Below are 12,055 nucleotides of genomic sequence, written 5' to 3'. Positions count from 1 at the left end.
CTATATTCTATAATTGTTGATTGGTTAGATGAAGAACAAAGCTATAGAAATTAAGAATAAAAAGAAAAATAGAGTGAATAAACCCAATAAACACTGAGTGACTAGAGAGTAAACACAAAATCCAGTGAGGGTTCAATAACTCATCAACATATATCCGTACTTAATTTACTAATTGTTTTGCAAGTTTGTACAATGTTTTCTTTCCCATCTCGTTTGCTAAAATGCTTTATTATTTAAGGGTTGGCTATATATATATATATACATGACTCCTTGAGAATGTGAATTAACTTGGCTACATGTAAGCTTTATGTATGAGTAAATAATTTAGAGTTGCATGATGCATCATTCATTTAGGTAGTTGCATTTAAATTAGGTTGCATTGCATGACATTCCATCACTTTAACCTTAATTATTTACCTTGGATTTAGCATGAGGACATGCTAGTGTTTAAGTGTGGGGAGGTTGATAAACCCATATTTCATGAGTTCTTTTGTGCTTAATTTGAGTGATTTATACAATCCTTCACCCACTTATTCACATTAATTGCATGGTTTTACTTTCCCTTCCTTATTGTGTGATGTAAATGAAAAACATGTTTCCTAAGCTTTAAAATTAATTAATTTAATTACCTTTATTTTCATTCGATGCCGTGATCAGTGTGTTAAGTAGTTTCAGATTTTCTAAGGCAGAATGACTTAAAGGACGGAAAAAGAAACATACAAAAATGGAAGGAGAAAGCAAAACGGAGCTTTAAGAAAACTGGTATCCACGCGATCGCATGGATGACGCGATCGCGTGCCAAGCACGAATCAGCAGCGACGCGGCCGCATGACTGACGCGACCACGCGCCTTAAGCAAAACGCGCATGACGCGGTCGGATGACTGATGCGACTGCGTGGCAAGGAAAAGCTCTGAATGACGTGACCGCGTGACCCACGCGGACGCATGACAGAGGCCACGTATCAGAATTTACAGAATGCGCCTCCAGCGATTTCTGAAGCCCTTTTTGGCCCAGATCCAAGTACAGACAGCATTGACCAGAGGTTATAAAGTGTGGGAATGCATCCATTCAAAGAGAGCTCGCATATTTTACTTTTCAATGATTTAGATTCAATTGAGAGGGAGATCTTCTCTCTCTCTCTTTTAGGATTTAGGATTTCTTCTTGTTTTAAGAGTGACTCTCAATCCAGGTTTTACGTTCCTTTGTTTTAGCTTCCTTTACTTTTATTTATTCCAGCACTTGAATTAATCAGTGAATTTATGAATTTTATCCATGTTACAGATTGTTATCTGAATTAATAATATTTGAGGTATTTTCAGTTTATGATTGTTCCCTTTGATTTAGGTTATCATTGCTTCCCATCTAAGGATATTTTTATTATTCCAGCAATTTTACTTTTTCCCCTTTTGGTCCTGGTTAAGAATTCAGTAACTCAACAGTTATTAAACTCAACATAATTGATAATCGTTATCTTGCTAATTGAGCTGTAGTGCATACCCAGCTGAAAGACATGGTGGACAACCTTGTAACTACCAACAAGCCCCACCCCGTGCATATAAACCATCCTTTCAACATAACCTCGAACCACCACACTCACAAGCTTCTCTTCACCATTCGCCACCATATGATCCTTCATTACCCCAATACTAATCCAATCGTTCCCAATCACCACCACTTTCCTTTGTATCATGTCCAAGTCCAGCAACTCGAGAAGCAGAGGATCGCCTAAGGGAAACAGTAATTAAATTTCAAACAACCATTAAACAACTGGAGCAAGCAATGATTCAATGGGCTTCTAGGCGCTCAATTACGCAAGGATCAGCCACAGCTCCATGTGGACAGCTCAATGAAGAGCAGAGCATGAAGGAATTGCCAGAAACTCCAGTGGACAAGACAGAGCATGAATTTGTACTAGAACAATTAGAAGAAGCTGTCATTGTTTAAGAAGAAGAGTTGGTTGAAGATCTAGGAGATGCTGAACCTCCATGGGAATCCAGAATTGAGGAAAACTCCGTCCAGGATGCTACAGTTGATGCTAAGGAGGATATTGTACAATCTCCAAGGCAAGTTGTTTATGAAGAATCAGACAGAATAATCCAAGAAGCAAATTCCCTTGATGATGATAGTCACAAGTCTAGCTCTCTGGGTGATGAACTTGCATCCGCAAGTGAATTCTCTGAGATCGAAGAATCTTCCCCAAGTGAATATGAAGATGATGCAGAGGTAGATTTCTCTCAACCTCCAATCTATGACTCAAGTGATGAGGAAGACAAAGAAAACTTTGACCAGGACACAGATACAATTGAAGATCTTTGCAAAGAAGTGGAGAAATTCACAGAAGAGCACAAGAAAATGGAACTTGCAGAACCACCAAAAACACCTATCCCAAGGCCATCACCACCTAATACAAGCTTCAAGTGGGTACAATCCTTAACTTATAACTTTACTTATTCACTTGAATATGGTTTGCTTGAAACAGATGGCCAGCTTAGAGCTCTCTGCGGCTTTAAGAGTAAGAGGGAAATGGCTCGTACTCAGAGCTGGTGCACAAGGCTCAATAAGGTTCCACGCTTCACTTCGAAGTACACGGATTGGTATCATGCTCAATTGCATGGATCACGGAAAACGTTTGGTCACCAAGGTGAGATTCTACTTTTTAACCCGCCCAAATGGAAAAATGTAAATCAAGACGGAGGCAGATTTAAAAGCAAGAATTGGAATCCTGGACTCTATCCTGACATTCGTAGTCCCGGGAGCCTGAAAATCTGTTTGGAGCTGCTCAGAAGCTTTGCATGCTTAGTTTGGGACCCCGGAGGCTATTGGCATTCCAAGCACTGGTGGAGATTTTTAGACGAATTTAAACATAAGCCACCATAACAGGATACTCCTCCAATGTCCAACTTAAGGACTTTAACTAAAAGTGCCAGGTGGGAGACAACCCACCATGGTATGGTCGCTTCTTTTTCAATTTATTTCTTGTTAATTGCTTTCATTTTTCCTTTTTCATTTTAATTTATTAAACCTGGAATCATGCATAGCATTCATGTTAATCATTGCATTCTGCATTTTTCATGTATAAAAAAAAAGGGTGCACGACGCGATCGCATGCCCATGCGATCGCGTCATATTGCGAGAAACACCACCCACGCGATCGCGTGACCCACGCGACCACGTGATATATATATCGGCGTAAGGATCCAACGAACAGAAAGTTAGGCTGGAATCGTGCGGCCCTTGTGCGTTTCGCACAAATTGGCCCACGCGATCACATGCCCCATGCGATCGCGTCACTTGCACAATACCAATCCCACGCGACCGCGTCGCATGGATTGCACATCACCCCAAATGGAGACAGAGAGTTGCGCTAAAACGGCGCTGGAGTCGTGCGTTTAGCACGAATTCCAGTGACGCGATCGCGCGACTCACGCGATCGCGTCAACCTTCTTTCCCCCCTCTCATGCGATCGCGCGCCCCATGCGATCGCGTCACTCCCATTTTCACCCCAACCACGCGACCGCGTGTCCCACGCGGCCGCGTGGATTCGAAAGTATAACCCCCCAAGTCACACGAACCCTATCAGTCGTGCAGAACTGCAGCAAGTTTTTTATTTATATGAATTGCTATGTTTGCTGTTTATTTTCCGGGATAATCCAATTTCAGCCGGAATGCTGCCCAAATTTTTTCAAATTGTTTTCATTCATGTTTTGGTTTGGCATTTCTGAACTCTGTTTTACTCTGCTTTACCCAAACCATTTCATGAATGCTATGGCAGACTTTCTTATCCTCTTTGATTTCCTAGTTCATAAACTGCATTTGTGATTCACTGATTCCAATTTTTGCTTTCTTTATTTCTATTCGAATCAGCATCACCCTGTTTTCCTTGTTCGATTATGAGTACTTCTATTTTTACCTGTGAATCCTTGTTATATGGAATTTTTCTATGCCACTTACTTTAACCCGCACTTTACTAACTCACTAATTTTATTTACTAATTTCTTTTTCAAATTCTAACCATACTAACCCTTTTTTATCTCTTTTCTGATTATTTTCATTTTCCTCTAACTTTCTCACCATGGCATATTGATTATTTTTCCCTTTAACATAAATTCAATCACATTTCATTTACTCATTTTCCTTATTCTAATTCTCCCTTGACGCTTTGAGTTTCCTTTGTTTAATTGCCTATTTGCTTTCCTATTTTACCTATATCCTGGTTCTCTGTTTTTCAGGATGTCTGCCTCACAGAGGAAAGGAAAAGGCAAAGCTACTGGCAAGCGCAAGAGAGGAGACTCCTCCCAGTCCATCATTGCTCTAATGCACGATTCTTCATGGCGGGAGAAGAACTTCACACAGCAGGAAAAAGCTGACCAGCTGCTCCCTGCAAATGATCCTATAAAATTTGCAAACCGGTACTTTGAGCTGAAGTACCCGGCTTTTGCAAACTCCAGAAATCTATACCTGGAGCGAACTCTGAAGATTCCAGAAGCACTCCAGCAGTACACCACTAAGCAAATCAAGCAAAGGGGCTGGTTCTTTCTGGAAGAACACTGACAGAGGTCAATTCATCTTGGGTACGGGAATTCTACTGCAACTACTATCTCACTACCCTAGATGCAGTGAACCTGAGAGGAAAACAAATTCTGGTCACTGAAGAGGCCTTAGAGGACATTCTCCGGCTCCCAGCCAAGTCCGATCAGCCTGATGGTTATTCAAAGGCTGAGGAGGACATGCGTCAGATGCAGTTTGATTGGGATGCTGTAAAGGCACAGATAGTTCTCGACCCGACAGTTCCTTGGGAGATGGGTCAGGACACTACCATGCCTAGAGGGATCAAGAGAGCATACTTAAACGATGAGGCTCGGTTATGGCATCAGATCTTGAGTAATTATGTGATGCCGAGTACTCACGAGACGGAGATCCCGGCTGCTATGATCACCCTCCTTTGGTGCGTGCTAGAGGGTAAGGACCTTTATTTGCCACATTTCATTCGGCACTATATGGCCAAGGTCCATGTCCGAGGCACCCTCCCCTTTCCATATCTAGTTACACAGCTTGGCCGTCGAGCTGACGTGCCATGGGAGGCTGCCGATGAGAGACCACCAGCGGCGGATTACAGGAAGATCATTCCGCACAGCCGGAACTTCTTAGCCTTGGGCCACAGACCACCACCATTCACTGCTACTGATGAGTCAGCCCCACCGTCTGCTGGACCCTCCTCCTCCACTGCTGCACCACCTACCCCTGCTACCACCACTGCACCTCCACCTGCCACAGAGCCCGTCTATCATCTGGTGCACCGCTTGTTCCGACGACTTGACCAGATGGAGCGTCGCAACAAGCGGCGCTATGAGCACCTAAAGCTGATGATACGATCCGGTGAGATTCCCTCCGAGCCTGACACACCATCCGAGGCATCTGAGGAAGAAGCGGATGCACCCGAGGCAGAGACCCATCCCCAGGAGGCAGCGTCGACCGCACCACAGGCAGTGGTCCCACATCAGATTGAGGCTGCAGATCTTGAGATCCCGCTCTAGTCAGCACCTCCTCCACAGCAGCCAGACCCTCAGCCCACCACCACCACTGAGACTCCAGCTACCATCCCTCCCAGTGATGACACTCCTTCACACCCGGCTTGATTGAGCATCGAGGACAATGCTTCCTTTTAAGTGTGGGGAGGTTGCCATCTCTGGCGGTTATTTTGGTGAACCACTACATCTTTTTTTTCTTTTATTTTGAATATTTTTCTGTATTTTTCTTTTTACTGTTATTTTCTGAATACTTATACATTGCTTTTATGTATTTTTACTCTATTTTCTGCATATTGCATCTTTAGTTCAGATTTTTAGTTATTTAGTTTAGTTTGCAATTCTGATTTATTAGTGGATTAATTAGTATAGTTTACCCTTTTTAGCATAAGATAGTATATTTTAAATTGAAATATAAAAAGGAAGTAAGCTAGGAAATTGAACATATCAGATTTAAATCCACAAACCTTATATATAGCATTACATGATGTAGTTAAGCTGACAACATTTCATCAAGGAGGAACATTAAAACTTTAAAAGCTACCCTAAATAATTTTTTTTTATGAGAATAATGGGAATTTTTAACTAAACCTGCATATAATATATAAATGATATATGAAGCTTGAGTTAGAGAACACACAGCCTGTGAGTCTTGAGCTTAAGTTGTATGGTTACATTCAAACCATAATTTCATTTCTGTGTGTTACATTTCTTTTTATTCTGATGTTCTTTCCTTTGCTTTAATCTTTATGTCCAATTATAGAATATAGAATGTAGATACATACCAAGAGAATGATTGAGGCCATCATTTGATTTTAGCTCACTTACCCCAAATTAGCCGACCTTTTACATCACCCCTGTTAGCCCCCTTGAGCCTTTTAAAACCCCTTTATTCTATTTAGCCAAATTACTAGCCTTAAGCAGAAAAACAAAAGAAAATCCCAAGTGAATCCTTGGTTAGCTTAAGATAGAAAATCATGAATAGAGTTAAATTTGGGAAACCTTTTGGGAACATGGATGATAGAACCAAAAAGGTAGAGAAGTTAAAAGAAATAAAATAAATTTGGGAAGCATGCTCATGAGAAAATCTAAGTGATTCAATTACCATGTGCATTAAAAAAAAAGAGAAAAAAGAAAAAAAAGAGAGTTATTTTTTAGCATCTAAATAAAAGGGGATACAAAAGAAATTCCCCAATGAAAACAATGCACATGGGATAAAAATAAAAAGTGAAACATGAGCATGTAACAATAAGTGGGAAATATGGGAAATTAGGTAAAGAGATTTTGTTTTACTAGATATGTATGTTAGGTGAGATCTTAGTCTAATTAAGGATTCACTTATTAGCTCACTTGACCCTATACAGAAATTCTTACCTTTACCTTGGCCGGACCTCAATTAAAGACCTCCTGACTTTTTGGTATGACTATATTCTATAATTGTTGATTGGTTAGATGAAGAACAAAGCTATAGAAATTAAGAATAAAAAGAAAAATAGAAACATACAAAAATGGAAGGAGAAAGCAAAACGGAGCTTTAAGGAAACTGGTATCCACGCGATCGCATGGATGATGCGATCGCGTGCCAAGCACGAATCAGCAGCGACACGGCCGCATGACTGACGCGACCGCGCGCCTTAAGCAGAACGCACATGACGCGGTCGCATGACTGACGCAACCGCGTGGCAAGGAAAAGCTCCGAATGACGCGACCGCGTGACCCACGCGGACGCGTGACAGAGGCCATGTATCAGAATTTACAGAATGTGCCCCCAGCGATTTCTGAAGCCCTTTTTGGCCCAGATCCAAGTACAGACAGCATAGACCAGAGGTTATAAAGTGTGGGAATATATCCATTCAAAGAGAGCTCGCATATTTTACTTTTCAATGATTTAGATTCAATTGAGAGGGAGATCTTCTCTCTCTCTCTTTTAGGATTTAGGATTTCTTCTTGTTTTAAGAGTGACTCTCAATCCAGGTTTTACGTTCCTTTGTTTTAGCTTCCTTTTACTTTTATTTATTCCAGCACTTGAATTAATCAGTGAATTTATGAATTTCATCCATGTTACAGATTGTTATCTGAATTAATAATATTTGAGGTATTTTCAGTTTATGATTGTTCCCTTTGATTTAAGTTGTCATTCCTTCCCATCTAAGGATATTTTTATTATTCCAGCAATTTTACTTTTTCCCCTTTTGGTCCTGGTTAAGAATTCAGTAACTCAACAGTTATTAAACTCAACATAATTGATAATCGTTGTCTTGCTAATTGAGCTGAACTTAAGTAATCCCAACCTTTTCTTAGGAAATAAATAGGATTCAAAGGTCAATTTAATTAGTCCCTTGACTTTCCTTTGCCCTAGTACAGGTTGATCAAGTGGAGTTTAGATTCAACTTTCATTATAGTTGAGAGAGATAACTACGTTGGACCTCCAACTTCTCTTACCTTGCCAAAAGTCTGCTTTACAGTATTTATTTATTTTAATTGCTATTTACTTTACTTGTCATTCAAATTACTTGCTTCTTATCTTCTAAACCCCGATTACAACCTTCATAGCCAATAATAAGAACATACTTCCTCGCAGTTCCTTGAGAAGACGACCCGAGGTTTGAATACTCAGTTAACAATTTCTAAAGGGGTTTGTTACTTGTGACACCTAAAACATTTGTATGAAAGGACTTTTGAAGGTTTAGAAATTACATCTGCAACGAGGATTTATCCGCAAATTTCTAGACCACGCAAAAGTTCCTCTCATCAGCACACTCCTTCGTAATTCCTCCAGGAGAAGGTGAAAAGGTACTCTCCTTCGTTTATATTCCTCCTGGAGATGCGCAACCGAGACACAATGTCTGGGGTTAGCTACCGAATGTATCAGAATTGGAAATATAACTGAGACACAATGTCCTTCTGGCATGCATCATATTGTATTTGTTTGTAATTGTTTAGGTGTGCATAAGTGTATTTTAGTTTGCCTATCTGATAATCCTGCCTAACTGCTAGTTGTACTACTTGTTCTAATTGTGCTTATTTGTGATTAGTTCGTATTTAATTTATATTTGTGATTGATCCTACTGAACTGAGAAATCTTAAGACAGAGGATAAATATGATGATGCATTTGGAAAAAATGAGGCTAGAGGTAATTGATAGAGCTGAGACTTTAGCAAATTGTCCCTGTTGGAATTAGTTAAGACCCTAAGCTTGAACTTCTATGAAGTTGGAAATTAGGATTGCCTAATGGGTTCATGTTTTCATTTTTAACTTCTATCCCTTGCTATGATGCCTCGTTAAAACCCCCTTTAGGAAATCCTTTCTTGGGAAAAAAACTATGAAGTCGGAAAAAAGAGTACACTAGGGAGCAAGGTGCGCTTTATAGCTATAGTATGTCTTCATATTACCTGCATTCCATGACCTAGGGAGTTCGTTCCCTTGTAGGCCAAACATTTATAGCAACCTTTTCCCAAGACTTCGATAATCTTGTAAGGTCCTTTCCAATTCGCAGCCAATTTTTTTTTTGCCCGACTTCTATACTTCGATGTCATTTTTGATCAATATGAGATTTTTCGTGGCAAAGTTTCTTCTAATAAATTTCTTGTTGCACCTTGTAGAATCCTTTATTTCAATGCTTCCTCCCTTATCCGGGCTTGTTCTTGGATTTCTAGGAGGGGGTCGAGCTCTTCTGTTTGAGTTTGGATATTTTTCACTTTATTGTAGAACCTTACCCTTTGGTTTTCTTCCTTTACTTCTATAGAAATCATAGCTTCTATGCCATAAGCAAGTCAGAACGGAGATTCTCCCATTGTGGAATGGAAAATTGTTCAATTTGCCCATATAACTTGCGCGAGCTCTTCAGCCCATACTCCTTTTGCCTCTTGTAGTCTTCTTTTGAGCCCTACCAATATGACTTTATTCGCAACTTCTACTTGTCCATTGACTTGAGGGTGCTTTACTGATGTTAATTGGTGCTTAATTTTAAGGCTTGCCACGTTGAGTCGGTAAACTGAGTACTAGTGTTCGTAGCGATGGAATATAGAACCCCAAATCGGGTTACAATATTCTTGTAGAAGAATCTCCGACTTCTTTGAGCTGTGACGATTGCCAGAGGTTCTGTCTTAATCCACTTAGAGAAATAATCAATTCCAACTATGAGGAATTTTACCTGCTCGGGTGCTTGAGAAAATGATCTGAGCAGGTCCAAATCCCATTTTGCAAAAGGCCATGGTCAAGTGATACTGATGAGCTTTTCTGGTGGTGCCACATGGAAATTTGCATGCATTTGGCAAGGTGGGCACTTGACGAAGTCGGCCGTTTTCCTCTGCAAGGTCAGCCAAAAGAAGCCATCCCATATCACTTTCTTAACTAGTGACCGTGCTCCTAAGTGATTTTCACAGATGCCACTATGTACTTCTTCTAGGACCTCTTCAATTTTGGAGGTCGGGACGCACTTCAGTAAGGGTGTAGATACTCCTCTTCTATAGAAAATGTTGTGAACCAAAGTATAGTTTTGTGCTTCCCTTATAAGTCTATTTGCTTCCCTTTTTTCTTTAGGGATGATATCAAATTTGAGATATTCAATAATAGAAGTCATCCAACCTAAGTTTAGATTGGAGATAGTCAATGCGTTCGACTTGTCAACTTCCTTGGCCACTGATGGTGTGTGGATAGTTTCCTGGATCAGACTTTTATTGTTTCCCCTGGCTTAATACTAGCTAGTTTGGAGAGGACATCAGCTTGACAATTTAGTTATCGAGTTATGTGTCTGACCTCTGTTCCCTAAAATTGTCGGAGTTTTTCTAGTGTTTTCTCCAAGTACCTCTTCATGTTAGGATCTTTAGCTTGGTAATCCCCATTTATCTAAGAGGTTATCACTTGGGAGTCACTAAACACTGTGACTTTTGATGCTCTGACTTTATTGGCTAGCTTTAAGCCAACAAGCATGGCTTCGTATTCAGCTTGGTTGTTGGAGCCTGGAAACTTAAATTTTAATGAGAGCTCTATTTGAGTTCCTTCTTTATTCTCAAGAATGATTTCTGCCCCACTACCAGCTTTACTTGATGATCCATCCACATATAAATGCCAAGCTGCTGAGCTTCCTTGTTGGACCCGTGTATTCGGCCAAGAAGTTGGCTAGATATTGAGATTTGATTGCTGTCCAAGTTTCATATTTAAGGTCGAACTCGGATAATTTCACAACCCATTGTAGCATCCGACCTGCAATGTTCGTCTTTTGGAGGATATGCTTTATAGATTGGTTAGTTCAGACTTTAATAGTGTGAGCTTGAAAGTAAGATTGGAGTCTTTTGGTAGTTCAGTTTCACCCCTTGTAATGCCTTGCTTGTGAAATAAACAGGTCGCTATCCCTCTTTATCTTCTCAGATCAGGGCTGAAGCTATGGCCTTGTTTGCAACGGCTAAGTATATCACGAGTTCTTCTCCTTCTTCGGGTTGAGTTAGTATTAGTGACTGGATCAAGAATTTTTTGAAGTCTTGAGTTCATTGAAACTGGTGTCCCTTCTTGAATACTGTAAATAATGGTAAGAATTTCAAAGCCGACCCGGCCAAAAATCTAGACAAGGTTGCCAGACTGGCATTTAGCTGTTGGACATTTTTTAAGTAAGTCAGACTTTTTATTTCCATGATGGCCTTACATTTGTCCAAGTTGGTTTTGATGCCTCTCTGAGTGAGCATGAATCCCAGAAACTTCTCAACTTTTACTACAAAGATGTACTTTCTGGGATTTAATCTCAACCCATGCTACCTTATCGTGTTGAACACTTCTGTGAGTTCGGACAGCAGACTGGTTTCTTCCTTGGTCTTTACAAGAATATCTTCTACGTAGAGCTCCATCAACTTTTTGAGATGGGATGAGAATACCTTGTTCATTAACCTTTGATAAGTGGCTCCAGCATTTTTCAACCCAAAAAGCATTACCACATAGTAGTAGTTCACCCTGGGAGTAATGAAAGTAGTCTTCTCTTAATCTGACTTGTACATCAGAATTTGGTTGTATCCCGAATATGCATCCATAAAGGATAAATATTTGTAGCTTGAGGCCGAATCTACCAAAGCGTCAATATTGGAAAGTGGGTATGGGTCCTTGGGACAAGCTTTGATGTTGGTACAATTAATACACATCCTCCACTTCCTATCCTATTTCTTCACGAGCACCATGTTAATGAGCCACAACAGGTATTTTACCTTCCTTATGAATCCGCCTTCCAAAAGTGTTTGGACTTGCTCTTCAACGACTTCTACCCTTTTGGGGCTAAGCTTTCATCATTTCTGTTGAACAGGTCGTGAGCCAGGGTAGACAACAAGCTTGTAGCTCATGAGGTCGGGATGAATTCCATGCATATCGAAAGCTTTTCAGGTAAAGAAGTTGGAATTATTCCGTAGGAGCTTAACGAGTTCTACTTTTAACTGATGTTCTAAATTTTCTCCTATGTTTGTTGTCTTTCCGACCTCATTCCAAATTTGAACTTCCTCAATCTTTCCTTCTGGTTGGGGTCTTAGTTATTCCTGTACTTGGAAACCT

General features: G+C 40.3%; 1 protein-coding gene across 1 annotated transcript in view; it reads right to left on the bottom strand.

Moving 5' to 3' along the window:
• LOC107628258 (myb-like protein X) overlaps positions 3,786-12,055 on the bottom strand; it is a 15,230-nt gene continuing 6,960 nt past the window's right edge. Inside the window, exon 3 of the mRNA XM_021119800.1 lies at positions 3,786-3,831. Within this exon, the coding sequence (XP_020975459.1) occupies positions 3,802-3,831 (30 nt within the window). The 3' untranslated portion in view covers positions 3,786-3,801. The remainder of the gene's footprint in view (positions 3,832-12,055) is intronic.

The sequence above is a fragment of the Arachis ipaensis genome, chromosome B01 (assembly GCF_000816755.2).
Source record: "Arachis ipaensis cultivar K30076 chromosome B01, Araip1.1, whole genome shotgun sequence".
Taxonomy (NCBI): Eukaryota; Viridiplantae; Streptophyta; class Magnoliopsida; order Fabales; family Fabaceae; genus Arachis; species Arachis ipaensis.
This window is presented reverse-complemented; position numbering and strand designations above follow the sequence as displayed.